Below are 23,080 nucleotides of genomic sequence, written 5' to 3'. Positions count from 1 at the left end.
CTGCGCGTCCGGAGCCTGTTGCTCCACAACGGGAGAGGCCACAGCAGTAAGAGCCCCGCGTACTGAAAAACAAAAACAAAAATATTAAGCACCTCTTATTATGTGCCTGAATTTGTTCCATAATTTTAGGGTATATCAGTGAACAAAAAAGATAAAGATCACGCCTCCAGGAAGCTTACTTTCTTCTTTTTAAAATGTCATCATTTATTTATTGACAGGAAGCTTACTTTCTAATGTGTATGTAGCTATAAACATACTATGTCAATTTAATAGTAATACACTATATGCTATAAGGCATGATTGCTATGGGAAAAAAGGCAGGTCAGGAATGTGACGCAATTTTAAAGAGTGGTAGGGCAGCCTCACTGAGAAGGCGATATTTGAGAAATAAGGTGAGGGAATCTTTCATGGGGATGTCTTGGGAAGGGGGTCTCCAGGCAGAAGACACAGCCAGTGCAAAGGCCCTGCGGCAGGAATGTGCCTCAGAGGAGAGGTTTAGGTTCATTGTTGGACCTTGTCTTTTACTCTGGACTTTGTCTTTTACTCTGAGGAAAAATGAGTTAAAATATATGTTCTAACCCAGTTTTCTGGCTTTTCTTCTTAGTGTCTTGTTTGGAGTGTGTGTTTGTGTGTGTGTGTGAGAAAGTCTGGCAAAAGCAGGCACCTGGGCGTGGGCAAAGGCCCCCTGAGTTCCTAACTGCCCTTGCATCTTCCTCTCATTACCCTACTTCCCAGGCTGGGGTGTGGCTCATTCCGCCCCCTCAGTTGTTTTTATGACACACTCTGAGCCCTGAGAACTCAGCTCTTCAATCACAGAGCAAATTAGAGGTGAGAGGGACCCCTGCCCACTGCCCCCGCCCCCAGGGTACTGGCTCCCAGCCAATCAACATCAAAGCCTCCCAGGGGGACAGGGAGAGTCAGGGGCTGGGACCCTGAGAGACAGGGACTGAGAATGGGGAGCAGGCAGGGGGCTCAACAAAGGGCATATCCACCTGGGGTGCACTGAGATCTCACACCGACCCCTTGGTCCACTACACACACACACTCGCCTGACACAATGGCCGGGTGGGGCTGAGGAACTGGCTTCCTCTGCGGAGATCTCAATCTGGGCCCTCAGTTCCCGCCCCAGAAACACAGGAACAGACCATCAGAGACCTGGCCCTGCGTTCCTTGTTCCAAGGGGCAGGCAGGACGGGCTGAAAACAGAAACCGCTTCCAAAAAGATAAAGGTAAATTTAGGGAGGGGGAAACCGGGGTGGGCGGTGGGGTCCCTTGGTGTGAGATAACGGGCCGACTCATCCCCCGGGGACAGGTTGGATGCGAAAGGGACAGGCTGTCATGCGAGGTGTGGAAGAGATGGTCAGACACGCCGTCGAGGGACACACACCCCATCCCTCAGCGATCCAGAGGTGTCTGGAGCCCACGCCCTCCCGCCAGCCCAGCCAGTGCCATTGCCACCCTGTCCTCACCCCCACCCCTGTCCACCCCCGGCCGCTGTCCACACAGCCATGCGGACCCAGGACAGAACGTGCACATACAACGTACACAAACAGTCCACTCTCCACGGCTGAGTTTCATCCTTTCCCCAGACTCTGTTATCCTCTGAAACCCGGCATTCGGGGTCCCTCACATCTTCCAGAGCCCCAGTGTGCGCATGTGGAGTGTGGTGTGGTTTGAGGGGGGGGTGTCCGGTTGGGAGGAGGATCCGATTCCTGTTTCCTGCCCCTACTCACTCGCCCCGGGAGGTGACCGAGAGTGGAGAGGCCTCGAGGGTGAGTGCTTGGGCCGAGTACCTGGATCCCTACGAGAGGCCTGAGTGGGGGGCGGGGGAAGGAAGTTAGGGCAGGTACCTGAGGGGGGCAGGGATCTCTGAGGGGGGCAAGGCTGGGGAGGAGCTGGCCAGCTGGCGAGGCTACTGCCCTGGGTCACCTAAGGAGCTTCCTGCCAGAACACAGAGGCCATTGAGCTGCAAGACTCCCAGCCTACAGCTCCCAGCCCCACCCTGCATCATTTCTCAAAAACCAATCTGGGGCCTGGAGGGATCTGACTCTCCTGCTGACTCCACAGGGGAGTTTGGGGGCGCCAGGTCTCCCAGCCCGGACCTTGCTGCCTTCTCAGGATTACAGCGCCTTCCTGGCGGGAGGAAGTGAGCCCAGGCCCCAGCGTCTTGGCACCATTGGTCCTCACCTTTAGTCTGGCCTCCTGACCACCCTCTAGGCATCCTGGCGGGACCCAGGCTTCCACCGGGGCATCTCTCCGGGACCAGGTGGGGGGCTGGGAGACAGGCAGGGGTGAGGATGGGGCAGGAGAGACCATGCGGGGGGCCTCCTGGTCTCTTGGGGTCAGAGGCTCCAGGAACCTTCATGGCAGGAAAAGGAGACTAAAAATAATCCGGAAAGGGAGAGTCCAGAGAGAGGAACTGGGAAATGGGGGCGGAGGGCCCGTTGGAGCAGGGAAATAGTGATGCATCCCTCACGGCCCAGGCACGGGTGGGCGCGCAGGCAGACGCACACCGCACATACGCCCCACACGACAGCACGGAACACACACACCCTTGCAGCCCCGTCTCACACAACGCGCTAGACACACTGTGTACTCCACTCTCCCACTGCATACTCGCGTGTAACAGATACACTCTGAAACACACCATCCAGCACCCCGGTCATGTAGCACTAGAAACACACCATGTCCACTCACGCTTAAACCACACACACAAACCTCCACAGCACACACTACAGACACAAAACACAATAAATCAGGTAGACACATAGCGGCTCTACCGGCACACCCCACTGCCCTTACGGATCCAGTTCTCTTGCGCCCCTCCCCCAGCCTGGGTCTCTACCCAGGTGCCCCAACTCTGGCCTCACTGTCTCCTCTGGCCTGACTGGGGCAGCAGAGGCTGAAAGACAGAGCGCAATGGAGGCTGGGGGTGCCAGGGAGGGTTCAGAGTCCTCAGGGAATGGAATAAGGAGGGGTGAGAGGTAAAGGGAGAAGACAGTGGAAATGGGAAGAGAGGAAGTGTACCCACCCGCCTTCCCTCCTGACTCTGAAATCTCGGCTCATTTACTTGCAAACATTTCTGCTCGCAGGCCTCAGTCTCCTCGTGGGCACTAAGGGTCTCTCTTTCTGCCCCTCTTCCTCAGGGGATGACTCCAGCAGTGTACCCCACTCCTTGGAAGAGCTCAGAGGAAGATGTCAGCTCAGTCTCTTCCTGCAGCAACACCCCCTACCCAGAAGCCCCCTCGGATCATCCGGCCCCGCCCCCCTTCTCGCCCCCGGGCTGCCCAGTCCCCGGGGGCCCACCACAACGGCTCCTCTCCACAAGAACCTCCCATCACTGCCAACGAGGCACCAACGCTGATGTGCACCCCCATCTTCTGGGAGCCCCCAGCCTCGTCCCTCAAGCCCCCAGCCCTTCTGCCCCCGTCAGCTTCTAAAGCCAGCCTCGACTCCCAGACTTCCCCAGACTCGCCTTCCGGCACCCCCAGCCCAGTGTCCCGGCGCTCCATCTCCCCAGAACCCGCTCCCCGGTCTCCAGTGCCCCCACCCAAACCCTCCGGGTCACCCCGAACGGCCCTGCCCCTGCTCCATTCGAACCGGGCCCCTGGCCAGGATGGCTCTGCCTCGGCCGCAGGCACCGTGCGGAGACTGGCTGGCAGGTTCGAATGGGGGGTTGAAGGCAAGGCCCAGGCTCCAGATGCCCTGGAGCCGGGTCCTCCTGGGGGACTGGATGTGAATGGGGAGAGAGAGACCACGCAGGGCATCCTCGCTGGAAGTGGGTCCCAGGAGAACGGCACTCCAGGTAAGCCCGGGCTGGCTCAATCCAGCTCCTCTTCTTTGTTTTCAGGGCTTTAAGATTGGGTACTTGAAGGGGCTACTTTTTAAAAACTGGATTCCATGTTTGGAAAATCTGGTTTTCAGATTTCGGGGGGTTTGAAGAGAATCAGGGTAGAGGGGATAGATGCTTAGGGCTGACCTCCACGTTCCTGCTGCTGGGCAGGTTAAGGGAGGACGCCCCTGTCTCCCACAGATGCTGCGCTGGCCTGCCCTCCCTGCTGCCCTTGTGTCTGCCACGTAGCCCGGCCCGGCCTGGAGCTCCGATGGGTGCCACTGGGGGGCTATGAGGACGGCCCCAGGGTCCCCTGCCGGGCCTCCCCACTGCGGACCTCCCGCTCCCGCCCCAGCCCTCCAAGCCTCAGCCAGCCCCCAGTCGTCCTCACGTCCTACCGCTCCACTGCCGAGCGCAAACTCCTGCCACCCCTCAAGCCCCCCAAACCAACTCGGGTCAGACAGGACGTCACCAGCTCCGGGGACACCCCACAGCCAGATCTCGATCTGCCCTCCGAAGATGGAATCCAGACAGGTACAGGGCCCCCAGGGAGTGGACCTCTGGGCTGGGAAGGAGCCTCTGGGCTCCACTGGGTGGAGGTGGAGCATTCTGAACACAAACTCACTACAGCCCCCAGCAGGCCCTGGGCTTCTTGTTCCTTCACCAGCTGCTGCTCTGGGACTGACCGGAGTTGTAGTTTTTACAGTAACAGTCTCTGCTGGGCGGGAGTCAGGAGTCCTGGGCTGGGGATCCTGGAGGCTTTCTCTCTCCTCTCTGGATTCTCTCTCTAGGGGACAGTCCCGATGGCGCCCCTCAGAACGATCCTCCAGCCACCACGGAGGGCAGGTACTAAACACTCCCACCCTTATTCCTACCTGAGAGCAGACTAACCTTCGGGTCCACCTGAATCCCACCCCCACAAGTGTGGAGTGAAGAAGGCCTAGGCCTCTAGGGACAAGCAGTGCCGGTTTCTAATCCCAGCTCTGTCCCTTATCAGCTGTGTGACCTTATACAAGTCACTTAACCTTTCTGGGTCTCAGCCTCCTCACCTGTGAAATGGGGGTAAACATACCAAATACTTCATAAAGTTGTTGGGGTCTGATATCGGTGACGAGCCAGGGCCATAAGAAACCATTTTAGTTCCCCCACTTTGAGCTTCTATCGAAATTATTGCCTGCGAATCCATGTGTCAACCGGGAACATCTCTCCTGTGTTATCTGGGCCTGTTAATCATTTCACCACCATTATCAGAGTTAATCTGGGCCATCCATTTATTCAACATACATTCACTGGAGTTTATTCTCCCGGGCTTTTACTTTGGGTGAAAGGGTGCATGGTGGTGCCGATGACCAGAACAGAGCGGGGAGGTATAAGAGCTGGGTTTGCCCATGTTGAGTTGTACCGAGGCACCCATAGGACATTCCAGACAATGGTCATTCCATGAAAGCCCTGGAGATGGAGGCTTGGAAGTCACCGGTACACAGTAGTTGAGACTGCAGGAATGGATGGGGCCCACTTAGTACAGGGCCTCACATACAACAGGCACATAAAACGATCCGGGCTTTGGTCACAGTCCCTGCACACAACCTGCATGCAGGCCGTGTACCCCCTTACACTGTCACGTGAGGAGCATTCCATCCTTTTCTCTTTCCACAGGGAGGCTGAGGAGCTGGAGGAGCTGAAGGGGCAGAACTGGGAGCTGCCCCTGCAGGACGGTGAGGGTCTCTGCACCTGGGGCGTCCCTGCTGAGACCGTCAAGCAGTGGGCAAGGGTTCCGGGGCACTGGACTTCGCTGATGTGCGACATCTGCTCTCCAGAACCCCTGTACCAGACCTATCGAGCAGCCGTGCTGTCAGAGGAGCTGTGGGGGGTCAGTGAGGATGGGGGACCCTCTTCAGCAAATCCTGGGGAAGCTCCCCCCTTCGCCCGGCCCCCCGGACCTCGCAACACGCTGTGGCAGGAGCTTCCGGCTGTGCGAGCCAGCGGCCTCCTAGACACCCTCAGCCCCCAGGAGAGGCGCATGCAGGAGGTGGATGCACCTGGGGTCGGGCGCGGCGGGGGTGGGGTGGGGTGGGGTGTGGGGGAGGAGCCTGGCACCCGGCGCCTGGGCTGCCTGGGAGCTGGGCTTTCCGCTAAGGCCCTGCTGTTCCTCCTCAGAGCCTGTTCGAGGTGGTGACATCCGAGGCCTCGTACCTGCGCTCCCTGCGGCTGCTGACCGACACCTTTGTGCTGAGCCAGGCGCTCCGGGACACGCTCACCCCCCGGGATCACCACACCCTCTTCTCCAACGTGCAGCGCGTCCAGGGAGTCAGTGAGCGGTCAGTGGGGCCGCCACCTCTCCGCAAGCGGGCCTCGGGAGGAAGCACTCCTCAGCGCTCTCCTGTCCCCGGGCCTCCCCTCCAGGGCCCACTTAGTGCCCAGCTCTTCCCTCGAGAAGCCGGGACACCTGGCTCTCTGACCCCCTCCCTTACTTGTCGCCCACTCCCCCAGGTTTCTAGGGAAGTTACTGTCCCGTGTGCGCTCTTCCCCCCACATCAGCGACCTGTGCGACGTGGTGCACGCCCACGCCGTGGGGCCTTTCTCCGTGTACGTGGATTACGTGCGGAACCAGCAGTATCAGGAGGAGACGTACAGCCGCCTGATGTGAGCGTCCCAGGGGCGGGGCCACGTCACCCGTGCTGGCGGGAGATGGGGAGCAGGGTTGGGGTCCAGGCCAGGGCGGGTTGCGGGGAGATCGGGGCCTCGAGGCAGATGCCAGCCTGCGCCTGCTTCTACAGGGACACGAACGTGCGCTTCTCCGCGGAGCTGCGGCGGCTGCAGAGCCTCCCCAAGTGCCAGCGGCTCCCGCTGCCGTCCTTCCTGCTGCTGCCCTTTCAGCGCATCACGCGGCTCCGTATGCTGCTGCAGGTACCCGTCCTGGCTTGGGCCCTTTTCGGCCCCACCAACCCCGTTGGAGAGCTCACCCCAGGGGCCTCCTGCCCCACCATCACCATTTCTCACGCCACCACAAACACAAGAATCCCCTAAGTCAGGACTCCTAATCGGGGCCTCTCCATCCAGGACCCACCAAGCCCTACCTGGAGCTACCCAAACGTTTCAAGGAGCCGTCTGGGTGCAGGCAAAGAGCCTCTGGCTAGAGACCTGAATTCTAGATTTAGCTCTGCCACTAACTGGCTGAGCGACCTTGGGCAAGTCCCTTTCTCTCTCCAGGTCTCGGGGGGAATGTGATGAGTGGTCTTTGAGGTCCTCTCAGTCCTGCCTTTGACCGTACGACTTCCCAGTGGGGTGATATCACCCTCAAGGAGGCAAAAACTCGTTCTTTGGGGGGCGAAAAAATCTTAAATATTCCAATGGTTTGTGGTACTCCAAAGGGCCAGGGTGTATAAATAGATATACAGTATATTTGTGGTATTAAAATTTGATGGGGGCGGGGGGAACGATTAGGGAAAAAATGTCTAAAAAGATTCCTTAGTGGGTTGATACTGAAAAAAGGGGTGAGAAACACTCTTCTGTTGCAGAGTAGAAGCTTCTCCCTAAACTAGGTCTCCTGATGTGGGGATCTCAATATGAAGAGTCCCCAACTAGATCATCAGTGCGCTTGCCTTATTCAGCTTTATATATCCCCAGTGTAGACAACAACAACATAATAGTGATGATGATATTAATCATAATAGCTAAACAACTGTTGGGTGTCTGTTCTAGACATGGTTCTAAGTGCAATACGCTCGTTTAACCTTACCAACGACTATGTGAGGGTAGGAACTATTATTGACCCCACTTTATAGATGAGGAAACTGAGGCTCAGAGAGGTTAAATAACTTGCCACAGGTCACACAGATAATAATTGATGGAGACAAACTTTAAATCCAGGCACTCTTAACCCCACGCTATATTGTTTGTACTAATAGCTGTGGTCAATAATTATTAAAATAATAGCAACCCTCTTTTCAGCATTTACCATGTCCCAAAGACTATGCTACGTACTTTACGTATATTTGCTTGCAGAATCCTCACAACAATGCTAATGGTATGGAAGGTGGGAGTTCTCCCCATTTTACAGATGGGGTAACTGAGACTCAGAGGGGTAACCTGACTTGCTCAGGGTTATGCAGACAGCGAGTGGTGAGGCTGGTCCCCCAGCCCTGTGAACCCCCAAATGCCAAGCCAGGCAGGGTCCTCTGAGCTGCAGCCCCTCTGAATCCCAGAGCCACAGAGCAGGGGCCCAGTTACCCTTCTTCCTCATCCCCAGAATATCCTGCGCCAGACAGAGGAGGGGTCCAACCGCCAGGAGAATGCCCAGAAGGCTCTGGGTGCTGTCAGCAAGGTTGGAGGGGGATGCTGGGGCTGGAGGTGGTGAGGAGGCGGTAGGGAGGGATGGAAGGGGTGGAAGGGAGTGGGGGTGGGTGACTTGGCTCCCCTTACCCAGATCATCGAGCGGTGCAGCGCCGAGGTGGGGCGCATGAAGCAGACAGAGGAGCTGATCCGGCTCACGCAGAGGCTGCGCTTCCACAAAGTCAAGGTCGGATCCTGCCCGGGCTCCCTGCTTCCCTTTCCCCCGCGGTGGTGCTCGTGCTGCAGGGAAGTCAGAACCTTTTCCCTGCTTCCTCACAGGCCCTGCCCCTGGTCTCCTGGTCCAGGCGCCTGGAGCTGCAGGGGGAGCTGACTGAGTTAGGATGCAGAAGGGGGGGCGTGCTCTTCGCCTCCCGCCCCCGCTTCACCCCCCTCTGCCTGCTGCTCTTCAGTGACTTGCTGCTCATCACTCAGCCCAAGAGGTGGGTCTCAGGGAGGGAGGCAGCCCAGGCAGGATTCCAGCTGGACCCCTGCTCTCCCTCTGAACTTCCTCTTCCCTGGGCAGTGGGCAGCGGCTACAGGTTCTGGACTATGCCCATCGCTCCCTGGTCCAGGCCCAGCAGGTCCCGGACCCATCTGGACCACCTACGTTCCGCCTCTCCCTTCTCAGCAACCACCAGGGCCGTCCCACCCACCGGCTACTCCAAGCTTCATCCCTGTGAGTTGTGTCTCTTTCAGAAAACACCCTGGGGACCCTCACTTGACCTCTCCGAGTCCACCACCCTCCTCCCTAATCTCTCTTCTCCGAAGCCCGTGCCTAACTAACCCCCAGGAGGATCTCCGGGGCCAACTGTGACCCTTCCCTATATTCCCACCAGATCAGACATGCAGCGCTGGCTGGGAGCCTTCCCTACCCCAGGCCCCCTTCCCTGCTCCCCAGGCACCATCTATGAGGACTGTGGTGAGTGTTCCCTAGAGGGGAGGAGGGAAGGAAAAGTGAGTCTTCAGGGGAAAATGGGGAAAAGCTAAAAAGAGTCTGGATCCCACTGTAATGTCACCCACCCTGACCAGATTGTTCCCAGGAACTCTGTTCAGAGACTTCCACACCTGCCAAGACTGAGGGACGGAATCTGGAGTCCAGGGCTCCCCACAAGCACCTATACAAGAGCCCCGAAGGTGAGAGATTCTTTTACTTATTCATTCAATAAGTATTTATTAAGCACCTATGAGGTGCCACTCGCTGTTCTCGGCACCAGTGAACCAAACACGCAGATATTCCTGCCCTGCTGGACTACACATTCTAGTGGAGGAGAAACAATAAAGAATAAACAAGATAAATAAGTAACATATATACAATGGAATATTACTCAGCCATAAAAACAAACGAAATTGAGTTATTTGTAGTGAGGTGGATGGACCTAGAGTCTGTCATACAGAGTGAAGTAAGTCAGAAAGAGGAAAACAAATACCGTATGCTAACGCATATATATGGAATCTAAAAAAAAAAAAAAGGTTCTGAGGAACCTAGGGGCAGGACAGGAATAAAGACAGAGACATAGAGAATGGACTTGAGGACAAGGGGAGGGGGAAGGGTAAGCTGGGATGAAGTGAGAGAGTAGCATTGACATATATACGCTACCAAATGTAAAATAGATAGCTAGTGGGAAGCAGCCGCATAGCACAGGGAGATCAGCTCGGTGCTTTGGGACCACCTAGAGGGGTGGGATAGGGAGGGTGGGAGACACAAGAGGGAGGGGATATGGGGATATATGAATACATAGAGCTGATTCACTTTGTTGTACAGCAGAAACTAACACCACATGGTAAAGCAATTATACTCCAATAAAGATGTTAAAAAAAAAAAAGTAAGTAAATTATACTGTCTGAAGGTGGTAAGTGCTGTGGGAAAACGAAAGTGGAGCAGAGTCAAGGGGAGTCAGGAGTCCCGGGGTTGGGTAGGCTTACATGTTTAAGTAGAGAGGTCAAGGGGGACCTTGTCGAGGAGGCACCGTGTGAGCAGTGACTTGGTGGAGGTGAGGAATTTAGGCACATGGTGTCTGGGGGAAGAGTGTCCCAGAGGGAGGCAGGAGTCAGGCCGGTGTATTTGAGGAGCAGTAAGGAAGCCAGTGTGGCTAGAGGGAGTGAGGAAAACGGGGAGAAGCAGATGACATCATAGGGGTAACGGGGACCAGATCACGTGGGTCCTCGTAGGTTCCTGTAAGGAGTCTGGCTCTCACACTGCGTGAGATGGGCAGTCAACGCAGGGCTTGACAGAGGAGGGAGCCCGATCCTCTTTTCTTTTTTTTCTTTGACTTGTTACTGGAGTAGAGCCTATTAACGATGTTGTGATAGTTTCAGGTACACAGCAAAGCGACTCGGCCATACATATCCATGTATCCATTCTCCCCCAGACTCCCCTCCCATCCAGGCTGCCACATAACACTGAGCAGAAGGACCCCGACCCTCTTTGATGTTGATGTTTCCTCCACCTCTAATGGCCTTTTTACCAATTCTCCAAGGCTTCTCCACTAATCCCCGCACCCGCCATGACCTTCAGGCATTAGACCCCACTGGGACTCCTCTCCGTCCTGACCTGCCCCCTGCCCCGGTCCCACTTAGGCCCTTGTCTCTCTTTCCCCAGGCTGGCTGAAGGGGCTTCCTGGGGCCTTCCCTGCCCAGTTGGTGTGTGAAGTCACGGGGGAACACGAAAGGAGGAAGCACCTTCGTCAGCACCAGAGGCTCCTGGAGGCTGTTGGGTCCTCTTCAGGCTCCCCCAGTGCCCCGCAGCCCTAATGCAGGCTGGGGGGACGGGGTGGCGGCACAAGTTGGGACAGCTGGCAGCCTGGCACAGAGGAGACAGAGCCCATCCATCCATTGGATTTGCTGTCAGTGGAAACGCTACCTCAGTGGCAACCAATAGGGACCGAGCTTCAGGACTGGGCAGCCAATGAAAACAGGGCCGTCTGAGCCCACGCATGAGGGAGAATGAAGATGGCTTGAGTGGATTGCCAGTGGAGACAGAGGCTCAGTGCAGAGTGGCCAGTGGGTGCTGAGCTGGCTGAGCCTCTGGCCAATGAGTATCCCTGCTATGCTCACATCCAAGAAAGAGGAAGCTAGGTCAGTGCAGCTAAAAGAGGGCTGCACTGGAGATAAAGTCCTAGGATAAAATAGCCAACAGCAGGGACACATCCAGCCAAAGAAGATGGGATCTGGGCCCAAGAGACCAGTAGGAACCCTGCTTGGTGCTATAGCAACGACCGTCCTTGCCTTTTGAGTCTGGGAAGTATTAGATTCCATTCCTGGGGTGCCTCCTGTGTCCTCTTAAGCCACTGCCTCTCTTCTAGAAGAATCCAGAGTGTGTGTCTCAGAGAATCTGTGTGTGTGTGCATATGTCTGTATCAAGGAAGGTGATTCTGCCGAACATGGTGTGTGTGTGGTCTTGCCCCCTTCCCAGATGATTGGATCCTCGATTTCTCCCTCACTCCCCATTTTCCTATTAGTCTCCTCAGGAAAGACACTAGGTCTGAGCCCCAGAGGAGAATGTGCTGGGTGTGGTTGGCAGCCAGAGGCCAGAGCTGGGGATGAGAGGCCTGGGTTCGGCCTCCATAATCCCTACCTGCAGATCCTCCAACCTGAACTATAACCAGCCATTAGGCTCAGCCTCGGGCTTCAGACCGGCTCTGGGTCCCAGGGTTGAGTGAAGAAACGGGAGCCGTGGATCTCGGGCCAGCTGAGCCTCTAGGGCTTTCTTGCCTTCATCCCGGTCCTTTCACAGAAACACTGGGCCAAGCAGTGGGGAGAGAACAGAGAACCAGCATTACTGCCTAATCCCACCCAGAGCATCTGCTTCCAGATGAGAGACTGCCCCCGCACAATGCCAGAAGGAGGTGAGGAATGGAGACAGAGCGGAGCAGACAGTTGCTGGCAAGTGGGGGCCCGGGCCTGGCACAAGGTCATCCCTGAGCTAAGCCATCACACCTTCCCTTCAGCTCATGCATGGCAACTTGCCCAGGACAGAAACTGCCACGCCGACCACTGGAGGTGCAAGGACTCTGGGAGACTGAGAGGGAGAAAGGCACTGGCATTTTGGCATGTCCATGACTTTGGGGATTCACCTAGCACAGTGCCTGACATATGAGAAACCCTCAATAAATGGTGGAGCTGCATTGAGGCTCTCCTGGGAGCATGTGCTTAAAGGAGCAGTGGCTTCCAAATGTGACTTTATTAGGGGGGAGGGGCTGGTTGAAAAGGGATCCTTTGAGAGCAGGGGTTAGCTCTGCTGGGAACTGGGGCTTGGAGACCAGGTGCAAGGTGTGTTGGCGCACTCATAGCTCCTGAGGGATCTATGGCGGTGTGATGGGAGGAGGGTTGCAGATGCCGAAGCAGAGAGCTGCTGCCGGTTGGGGAAGAGGACTGGCAGAGCCAGATATGGATGGGGCTCTGGTAGGGGATGAAGATGCAGCAGGAAGGACACAAAGGGCAATCAGTCAGCAATAAAGATCCTTTACTGACCAGCCAAGCATCTCTGTGTCTAATTTATTTCAATTCTACACCTATTTATTGAGTGCCTTCTGTGTGCCAGGCACTCTTCTAGGACCTGGGGACACAGAGATGAAACAGACAAAGGCCTCGACCTCAAGGAGCCTACATTCTGGGGGAGCAGGTGGGGGGAAGTTACTAAGTAAACAAGTTAGTAAATAAGAAAAGATCAGGTAGCAGTGAATGCTATGAAGAAAATATAGCAAAGGCTATGATACAGAGTGCCGTGTGTGTGTGTGTGTGTGTGTGTGTGTGTGTGTGTGTGTGTGTGTGTGTGGCTTTGGGGAAGACCCTGGAGGAGGTAACACTGAGCTGAGACAAGAAGGGAGCATCTGGGAAGATCTGGGCAAATGGCACTCTAGGGGTGGTCTCAAGGGGATTGAAGTCCAGGAAGAGAAGGCAGAGGGCATGGGGAGGGAGCTGGCCTACAGGCTCCTTCCTTTCCTAGTGCGGGAGTCCCTCCACACAAACTCCCCTCTTCCCCCGACATAGAGAGACAGACACACATCCAGAGGCAGACACAAAGCTGCACATGTGCCCCATGTATGTTCCATCTCAACTCCTCACTCTCTCCCCGAGTCCTGCCACTTAAGGCAGCCTCCAGGCTCCAAGTCAGAGGTTCTAATATTGGGATGATGGGGAGATGGAAACCAGTTAAGAATTGTTTGGGGGAAGTAAAGACACAAAATATAACCACATTGTTCCAAAGGGATGGAAAGACAGGGAGTGAAGGGGACTGTCATGTTTCTGTTATCTCAGAGGCCCCTTTCCATTTTGGGGTGACCTGAGTGTGTGTGTGTGTGGTCCTGGAGGGGTCTGCATTCTGCAAGCCTGTTGGAGAGGGTAGAGGGGCATGAAAGAGGCAGATGTGAGGGAGCGAGGACCACCAGTAGCATGGAGAAAGTGGATGGGAGAAGGAATGGGGCCCTGGTAAGAAAGACAGAGAAAATGGAATAATGGATGGTGGGGGCGGGGGAAGGTTTGGGATGTCCCTGGCAGTCAGAGGTTAAGAGTCCGTGCTTCCACTGCAGGGACCGTGGGTCTGATCCCTGTTGGGGAACCAAGATCCAGCACGCCTCGCAGCGTGGCAAAAAAAAAAAAAAAAAAAAGGGAGGGGGTACAGGTGGCAGTAAGTAACTTAGTATTAGTTCCCCTAAGCTCTCTCGCTCCCTTTCCTGAACACCCTCTGCCAGGCATCAACTTCTCTGTGTATACAGCCTCCTCCTGATGTCCATCATCCGCTCCATCCTGTGTTGCTCCTCCCCTTTCTTGCCCCTCTGGCTGCCTTCAGCAATTTCCTTGTAGGTGTGGCATGAAGACCCATGGGAGAAGTCTCTCTCAGTGCTGCCCTGTCTGGCATTCCAGGCACGGTGGTGTTACTAACATCCCAGGTGGTAGAGAGGTACACTGACTGGCTTGGGGCATCCTGGAGCTGCCATTGCCCCATTCCTTCATATTCTATCATTCTGGGGAGGTGGAAGAAACAAACATTTTCACAGGCTTAGGAAAGGCTCACGTGAGGTGGCGGAGGTGACTGGGGAGACAGATTGGGGAAGCCGGGCTCTGGTTGCGAGGCTTCCTCTGAATCAGTACGTGCTCTCTGCACTCACAGCCCTGCTCCTCATATCTGTGGCCTCCATATTTGGGGAGTCGATGATAATGCAGATAGGATAGGGCTCCGACCTCCCTTTGCACTGGCCCTTCTATGGGCTCTGGGCCAACATCCTTGTGGCCATTGTCGCAGGTGAGGCTGGTTGCAATCATGACCTCAAGCAACAGGTGTTTGAGAGGAGCCCGCTTCTCCCCACAGCCTGCTCATTAGCGTTCTCTCCTCTCCTTTTAGCCCCACCGACCCCTCCAGCCCACTTCCTGCGATCCATTCCACAGCCCTTCAACCTGGCTCTCTGTCCATCCCTGAAAGCTTTTCTCTCTCCCTCCTTCCTCGCAGGGCTCGCATCTCGTCAGCTACAGTGGTATCTGCTGGTTCCTGTCCTCCGTGTTGGCCAGTCGCCCAGGCAGGCATAGCATCCCCGTGCAGGAATACCTCTCCTCCGACAGCGTCTCCAGAGAACTCCCGGAGGCCGCCCCGTCCTGGCTCCCCAGTACGCCCTCTCCAAACTACCCGCTCTGCACCCTCCAGCGGCCCGAGAGCGTCCCAGGCCAGAACAAGGGAAGCAGAGGGGCAGAACTCCCCGAGGATTCACTGGGACCCAACCCGTACTCCCCTCACCCCCGGGCGTGGCCAGGACCCTCCACGGCCCCGCCCCCTGGATTGGCCCCGCCTCCAGGCCGAGCTCCGCCTCTCCCCGTGAGGCTGAGCTCTCCCTCTCCCTGCGGTGGACCCAGACCTACTGGACGAGGAGAGCTTCCCGCACCCGGCCTTAGCAGGACATCTGGCCAGGCTCGGTCTCCTGCTTCCGCCCCCACGGAGGAATCCTCACGAAGTTGAGGCGCAAGCTCTTCGTCTGCAGTCAACCGCACGCCGACGCCCCCTCCCCGCGCTGACCCGCCGAACTCTTGCTGTCGCCCCACCTTCCCAGGGCAGGCGTTTAGCAGATTATCAACTTCGGACCCTGTTGGTCACCTGGGCGCTCAGCTCCCGAGCATCGATAATCGGAGGCCGGGTTGGCATTTTCCATCGGTCCCTGCACGCACCTCTGTCACTGGGAACTCAGCCTTGCCTTGATGCTTTTCCAGATTCACAAAGGGAGGCAACCCTGAGTTTAGCCGACTCTAAACTAAGAATGCATAGAGGCAGCCTGTCTGTGTCCTTCAGTTTATTGCCCAGGCCACAGAACTACCCTGAGCTCAGAAGCATTTTCTCTTGGGGAGGAAACTGATTCATTTCTGAAAATTTGTTTTCTATTCATATTTAGGGTGAAAAGAAACAAAGTAAGATGAGAAGAGGTGAGAATCAGAGAGAAGTGCTGACAGGTGTTGGGGAAATGTCAATTAAAACCAATAAACATTTCCTGAATCTCAGCTAAGTGCCCAAGTCAAAAGAAGGATGGAATGGAGAAAGAGGAAGACAAAGTGGGTTAGAGAGAGAGAGAGAGAAGAAACGTAGGAGGGAGGGCTTAGTAATGCAGGGGTCAGATTCTGGCCTGCAAAGGCAAAGCGGCCTTGGATTCAGGAGCAGGACCAGAGACTGATTTTCCATAAAGCTAATATTGCTGATTTTTTTTCTAGGATGCTTTGAATATACCCAAAACTCTCGAGTGAGACTGTCCAGATTCAAATGCTGGCTCTACCACTTATTAGGTCTGTAACCTTAGCCGTGGTTCGATACCTGGTGGGGGAAGATCCCACATGCCGTGGAGCAACTAAGCCCATGCGCCACAACTACTGAGCCCGCACGGCACAGCTACTGAAGCCCACACGCCTAGAGCCTGTGCTCCGCAACAAGAGAAGCCACTGCAATGAGAAGCCCGCACACCACAACGAAGAGTAGCCCCCGCTCGCCGCAACTAGAGAAAGCCTGTGTGCAACAACAAAGACCCAATGCGGCCAAAAATAAATAAATAAATAATAAATTCATTAAAAAAAGAAAAATTAGAAACTGGCCGTTTGTTTTCCAAAGTGTCTGTACCATTTTGCATTCCCACCAGCGATGTATGAGAGTTCTGGTTGGTATCCTGCTCTGTGTCTTGGCCAGTACTTGGTGTTGTCAGTTTTGTCGTTTTTGTTTTGCGTGCCGGTCCATTAGGTTGTGTGGTGCTATCTCACTGTGGTTTTAATTTGTGTTTCCCTAATGACTAATGATGCTGAGTATCTTTTCATGTGCTTCTTGGCCATTCACATATCTTCTTTGGTGAAGTGTCTGTTCAAATATCTTGGCCTTTTAAAAACTGGGTGGGTTTATTTTCTTATTATTGTGTTTTAAGAGTTCTTTAAATATTCTAGATATAAGTCCTTTATCAGATATGTGATTTGAAAATATTTTCTCCCAGTCTGTGGCTTACTTATATTTTCATTCTTCTAACTGCATTTTTCCAAGAGCAGAAATTCTTAATTTTGCAGTCATTTTTAAAACAATATATTTATTTATTTGTCTGTGCTGGGTCTTAGTTGCAGCATGTGGGATCTTCATTGTGGCACATGGAATCTTTAGTTGTGGCATGCGGGATCTAGGTCCCTGACCAGGGATCAAACCCAGGCCCCCTGTATTGGGAGCATGGAGTCTTAGACACAGGACCACCAAGGAAGTCCCTGCAGTCACTTCTTGCTTTGTTTTAAGCCGCCATTTTTTTCTTCCTACTTCTGTTTAGTTGGTATATAGAAGGAAAGGAATGTCCCACAGGGGCAGAACCAAGCAAGCAGGACACACACTTGCAAGTGGGTCTGCCCATCATTCTCCCATGTGCCCAAAGCCTCAAGGTCAAAGGGCATCCTGGGAGGAGAGTGGACCTAGCAACTCAGATCTTTTACAGTCTCATTCTTTACTCAGTGTGTTATCCTTGGGCTGGCAGCATGGGCACCACCTGGGAGCCTGTCCGAAGGGTGGCGTCTGCATTTTAATGAGATGCCCAGGCCAGGAGTACACACATTAGAGTTTGAGGAACACCAGCAACGACAGGCCCACATGAAGGAAGGATGCATATTTCATAGATGTGAAAGGGAGGGAACATTGCAGCCACTGAAATGAATTCTGGCCACTGAAATGTCCTAGCAATGCCACGGGTCTGGGAGCTCACCACAAAGGAGATTCATGCTGGTGTTTGTACCGGGATGAGCTGGCCTGGGGTAGGACTGTTTCTGAATGTAATGCAGGTAGCAAAGCACGTCCACGTGGACAGTCAAGGAGTGACCAATAAGCCTGTGTTCTCGAGTCCATGTTCTAAGCTCAAGTCCATGTTCTCCAGGTCGGCTTTGCCCATGGGCACTGAGAGGCTATTGTCCCCTAAGGATGTCTAAGCACCTGCCCTTACGGATGGAACAGTGGGGCACCGTCCTTCTCAGAAAGCTCCCAGCCTTGCACTCCATTCTGGCTGCATCTCTGTACCTGTGTGAGCAAGTGATCATTATTTGCTGACCACTCAGCTTCCTTTCTTTTGGGGAACGATCCCTCCCCAAATCCATGTGGTTCTGATGGGCTGTCAGTCAAGGCATCCTGGCCAATCAGACTCTTGGGATTTGGAACCCTGCCCAGGAAGAGACAAGGATGGAGGTTTGGGGGGAACAGGAGGGAAACAGCGGGAAGAGAGACCAGCTCATGCTAATGATACGTCCATGCTCCCCTGGTCTCTGTTTAGTTCTAGGCCTGGATGTTCTGCTTCCCCCCCGCCCCGCCCCAAGTCTGTGTTTATTCAGTATCACCTCAATACATTCCTTTTTTCTTAACTTCGTCTGGGTTCGCGCTTGCAACCAAAGAACTCTCACTGATACAAAACCTTGCAAGATAATTGGCCAGGACTTCCCTGCGGTCCAGTGGTTAAGATTCTGCGGTTCCACTGCAGGGTGTACGGGTTCGATCCCTGGTAGGGAAAGATCACTCATGCTTCGTAGTGCTGCCAAAAAATAATTTAATTTAATTTAAGTTAAAAAAAAAAGATAATTGGCTAGCACGGCTGCTAGCTCATAAGGGGTCTTTGTGCCTTTAACCTTGTTGTTAAAAGGCAGCTCTTCTGGGCTTCCCTGGTGGCGCAGTGGTTGAGAGTCCGCCTGCCGATGCAGAGGACACGGGTTCGTGCCCCGGTCTGGGAAGATCCCACATGCCGCGGCGCGGCTGGGCCTGTGAGCCATGGCCGCTGAGCCTGCGTGTCCGGAGCCTGTGCTCTGCAACGGGAGAGACCACAACAGTGAGAGGCCCACGTACCACAAAAAAACAAAACAAAAAAACCCCACTTTAATAAAAGGCAGCCTTTCTGAATAGATGGAGGGGTAGTTGACTTGGCAGAGAACAGCACTTTTATGAGATACAGAACAAGGCGCCTCTTCCTCCAGGCCCCTGGAGCCCCCTTGGCGGGGCTCGGCTTGTTGAGCAGAATGCTGGCTGGAGTTCAGTTCTCACTCACCTCCTTTGCTGCGTGCTCTTGTGCAGTGCCCATCCTGCACAACCTTACGTGGAGACTCTGTTGTCAGGTCGCCCACATTTCCCTTCGGCTCTTTCTCTTCCTTCCGCCTTCTAGTTTACCTCTTCTAGGCTTTTACTGTGGCAACATCAAGGTTGATAACAGCTATGTTTACTTTCATAGCTGTAGTTAAGTTTTCCGTGCTTTGTCCATCTGTTGATTCTAAAAACTGAAACTCGATGAAGAGTGTTTACCTTACATACTGTGACTGTATAAATATCTTTCATTGCAGAGCTAGTAATCACTAACATTATATTTCCTTTCTTGAGGAGATGCTGTTGGACTACTTTTAATTACCTTTTGAAAAAGAACATTTGATACATTCACAGGGTTATATGAAATATATGTTAGTTATAAATGATTCCAATATAATGAATACCCGTGTACCTTTCACCCAACTCAGGAACGTATTACCTATTGCCAATAACATGTTATGTACCAGTGTAACCCTCCCTGTCCCCTTTCCCTGTAAACTGCTTCCTCAGTTTTGCATCAGCGTTGTCCTAACCTGCAGCCAGGGAAGCTCGGGAATTTGCCCACCAATTCCCTATCTGTCATTAGTTCATAGGTCAGCCTCCAGACCCGGGTGACCCTGACCATGGCTAATGGGATGGCACTTGTCCCTGGCAGGGCCAGAGAATGTTTGGGCTTGGGACGGAGAGACAGCCCACAGCTCTGGCGGCTAAGGACAGCCCACGATATAAGGGCCACATTTCTCACCACGTGGACCAGAGGAGGAGGTTGGTTTGCAGAGAAAGAGCAACATGGTCAGGGAAGGGACTTCCCTGGTGGCACAGTGGTTAAGAATCCGCCTGCCAACACAGGGAACACGGGTTCAAGCCCTGGTCCGGGATGATCCCACATGCCACGGAGCAGCTAAGCCCGTGCGCCACAACTACAGAGCCTGCGCTCTAGAGCCCGCGAGCCACGACTACTGAGCCCACGTGCTGCAACTACTGAAGCCCGTGTGTCTAGAGCCTGTGCTCCACAACAAGAGAAGCCACCACAACGAGAAGCCGGCGCACCACAACGAAGAGCAGCCCCCACTCGCTGCAACCAGAGAAAGCCCATGCGCAGCAACAAAGACCCAACGCAGCCAAAATAAATAAATATATTAAAAAAAAAAAAAGAAGCTATATGGGGACTTCCCTGGTGGTCCAGTGGTTTAGGGTGTGGCGCTTTCACTGCCGGAGCCCGGGTTTAATCCCTGGTCACAGAACGAAGATCCTACAAGCTGCACCAAAAAGAAAAAAAGGAAGCTCTATGAATCCTACAGGTTCACAAGACCATTAAGAGAAAGGCCCGTTATCCATGCCTCTGCCTGCTTGACCCGAAAGCCTGTGTCTTAACCTCATGTATGTGTTTAACCTCATGCATGTCTTTGCAAAGTGAACCACCACTGGTGGGATCCAAACTCACATCCCAGATTTGAAAGTCTCCTTCCTCACGAGAATTCCAGAGGCTGACTGAGGTCTGGAAGGCGTGGTGATCAGGCTGCTGCGGGTGACTCCGATTTATTTTCCTATAGCTTAAAAGGGAGCTTAGAAAAATCTTCTCAGACTGTGTGACACGCCCATGTTCTCTCCTCATGCCACAAGGGCCTCTTCATGGGCTGCTTCAGGGCTAGCTGCCCCCAGAGTGAGCCATCTAAGAGAGCAAGCTCCATTGCCTTTTATGACCTAGCCTTGGAGGAAAAACACTGTCACTTTCATCATATTTCTATTTGTTGGAAGCAAGTCACTAGGTCCACCCCACACTCAAGGGGAGGGGAATTAAGCTTCACCTATTGAGGGAAAGAGTATCACGAATTTGCGGGGGGGCTTCCCTGGTGGTCCAGTGGTTAAGACTCCGTGCTTTCACTGCAGAGGTCGCAGGTTTGATCCCTGGTCAGAGAACTAAGATCCCGCATGCAGCCAAAAAAACCAAAAAAAAAAAAAAAAAAGGAATTTGTGGGTATATTTTAAAACTACCAGAGTCTGCCTTCTGGTCACAAATTACTTACATTCCTCCCTCATAACAAATATGCTCACCTATCCCAAGGTCCCTAAGCATCTCATCCCATTCCAGCATCAACCAGCTGAAAGTCCAGACTCTTGCTGTGTTGTAAGTGGGGGAGTTAAGCCCCATTTGTGGAGTCTTTGAGGATTATTCCAACGTGGCTGTGGCAGTGCCACCTGAGAGGCGTAAGAAATTAGAGGTCCTAGAAGAGGGGCGCACGGCATGCCACGCAGGGGCCACATGGGAGGAGCACCCAGGGAGCGGGCTCAACCAAGCAGATGGAGAGCTGAGAGCGAGAGTGAGGACCCGTGGGCAAATGTCTTTACGGGGTCAGGGTGGAGTCCACAGGCAAAAGGCACGAGGGGATTTCATTGGTGCGTTTGAATGTCACTAGGTCACAGAGAGGGGAGACCAAGAGGGGAAATTGTGCCAGGAACCAAACCAGCCTGATCACACTGGTGCACCTGGTTACCTGGTGAAGCATCAGGGAAATATGAAGTTTCAAAATTTTACAATACATTTGCCAGTTGTTATGGGCTGTTGTGTCCCCCCCCCAAATTCATATGTTAAACCGCTAATCCCCAGTACCTCAGAATGTGACTGTACTTGGAGATACGGTCTTTAAAGAGGTGACTAAGTTAAAATGAGGCTATAGGGTGGGCCCTACTTGAACTGACTGGTATCCTTGTAAGAAGAGGAGATTAGGAACAAAGACACCAAGGATGTGTGCTCATAGAAGAAAGACCATGTGAGGACTCAGTGAGAAGGTAACCATCTGCAAACTAGGTAGAAAGATCTCAGAAGAAACCAAACCTATGTACACCTTGATCTTGGACTTCTAGTCTCCAGAACTGTGAGAAAATAAATTTCTGTTGCTTAAACTGCCCAGTCTGTGGTACTTTGTTATGGCAGCCCTAGCAAACCAATACACCATCTCAATCAAGTCCAGGTACAGATGAGGCTCTTTGGATGTAATTCCTTAAGTACAGCTCCTGAATACCCGTGAACTAAAGAAACAAGTGATCATCCCCCGCATACCCAAAATACAATGGTGGGACAAAGGATAACCATTGTAGACATTACTGTTGTTTTTTTTTTTTTGCAGTACGCGGGCCTCTCACTGTTGTGGCCTCTCCCATTGCGGAGTACAGGCTCCGGACGTGCAGGCTCAGCGGCCATGGCTCACGGGCCCAGCCGCTCTGCGGCATGTGGGATCTTCCCAGACCGGGGCACGAACCCGTGTCCCCTGCATCGGCAGGCGGACTCTCAACCACTGCGCCACCAGGGAAGCCCTCTATCAATTTTTTAAAAAGGAGAAAACCAAGTGTGAAGAAAGAGAGAATCTAGAGTTTAATTTTCTACAATGGTGAAAACTCAAGGGTTATACTTTCCTGCCTCCACAGAGCATTTGACAGAAACAGGTTGAGAACCCTTGCTGTACAGCAAGGAATGTCATTGAAGGATTGAACCACTGGGAAGGAAGAATTATTCTCTGTGGGGGACCACTGTTTGAGGGTGAAGCTTGGTCAGTGGGATAGAAACTGTCCGTGGTATTTGTGAGAATTCTGGCTCTGTGTCTGTTTATCCACACAGGGATTTGTCGGACACTAAGTTCTACTGAATCCCTGAAATATACTTATGTACGGAGGGGAAAATGGCACAGGGGCTGGGGGCTTTCAGTCACCTTTTGGGATCTGCAACCTGGGCGATGAAGACTGATTGCATGGGAATTCCCTGGTGGTCCAGTGGTTAGGACTCTGAGCTTTCACTGCTGGGGCCTGGTTTCAATCCCTGGTCGAGGAGCTAAGATTCCCCAAGCTGCATGACGCAGCCATGCTTGCATGGAACCCTGCTTCTGCAAGCCTAAGACTTACTGCCCTGTATCCCCATGTTCACAGGTCCCCAGGCCTAAGGACTGGTCACAAGAAGGCAAAGCTGTCTGTCCTCTTGGTGGGACTCTGACAATTAAAATAATTTGTGGTGGGGTGGAGACACCATTTCAGAGTTACAGAAAAGTTGCAAGAACAGTACAAAGAATTCCTCTATATTCTTCACCCAGATTTCCCCAAATGTTAACATTACTACCTTGCTTTGTATCTCTCCCTCCCTCCCTCCCTCCCTCTCTCTTTCTACACACATGCACACACACATACACACTTATTTTTCTTTACCATTTAAGTCGCAGACATGATGCCCCTTTCCCTCCCAATACTTCAGTGCGTATTTCCTAAAAACAAGGACATTCTCTTCCATAAACACAGCACAAGTCTCAATATCAGGGAATTAACATTGATATAATAATATAACATCAAATTTTGCCAATTGTCCCAGTGATGTCCACTGAAAAGAA

The 23,080-nt window shown here is 53.4% G+C and overlaps 1 protein-coding gene across 4 annotated transcripts; it reads left to right on the top strand.

Annotated features, from left to right (window-relative positions):
* The first annotated feature begins 1,148 nt into the window (after positions 1–1,148).
* ARHGEF15 (Rho guanine nucleotide exchange factor 15) lies at positions 1,149–12,615 on the top strand. Of its 4 annotated transcripts, XM_032617601.1 has the most exons (17): positions 1,149–1,229; positions 1,313–1,409; positions 3,147–3,805; positions 4,034–4,366; positions 4,624–4,678; positions 5,489–5,547; positions 5,650–5,861; positions 5,990–6,150; positions 6,323–6,475; positions 6,610–6,739; positions 8,082–8,156; positions 8,259–8,351; positions 8,444–8,604; positions 8,688–8,840; positions 9,001–9,083; positions 9,194–9,298; positions 10,764–12,615. In XM_032617601.1, the coding sequence occupies exons 3-17, from the start codon at positions 3,196–3,198 to the stop codon at positions 10,913–10,915; spliced, it is 2,535 nt and encodes an 844-aa protein (XP_032473492.1). In that variant the 5' UTR covers positions 1,149–1,229; positions 1,313–1,409; positions 3,147–3,195; the 3' UTR covers positions 10,916–12,615. The 4 variants fall into 4 exon arrangements, 3 of the variants coding, with proteins under 3 accessions (XP_032473492.1, XP_032473493.1, XP_032473491.1); XM_032617602.1 differs by lacking the exon at positions 1,313–1,409 and having other exon boundaries at positions 1,182–1,229; XM_032617600.1 differs by lacking the exons at positions 1,149–1,229; positions 1,313–1,409 and adding an exon at positions 1,517–1,772 and having other exon boundaries at positions 10,764–11,301.
* Positions 12,616–23,080: the final 10,465 nt, after the last annotated feature.

Source organism: Phocoena sinus, chromosome 20, assembly GCF_008692025.1.
Source record: "Phocoena sinus isolate mPhoSin1 chromosome 20, mPhoSin1.pri, whole genome shotgun sequence".
NCBI lineage: Eukaryota > Metazoa > Chordata > Mammalia > Artiodactyla > Phocoenidae > Phocoena > Phocoena sinus.
Note: the sequence above shows the minus strand (reverse complement) of the source record. Positions and strands in the feature narration are given on the sequence as shown.

Bases quoted from the DNA above. Each gene is read 5' to 3' on its own strand.
- ARHGEF15 (XM_032617601.1), top strand. From the start codon at position 3,196: ATGTCAGCTCAGTCTCTTCCTGCAGCAACACCCCCTACCCAGAAGCCC. The intron at 8,841-9,000 runs GTGAGTTGTGTC...TATTCCCACCAG, and splicing joins CTACTCCAAGCTTCATCCCT to ATCAGACATGCAGCGCTGGC. The intron at 9,299-10,763 runs GTGAGAGATTCT...CTCTTTCCCCAG, and splicing joins CCTATACAAGAGCCCCGAAG to GCTGGCTGAAGGGGCTTCCT.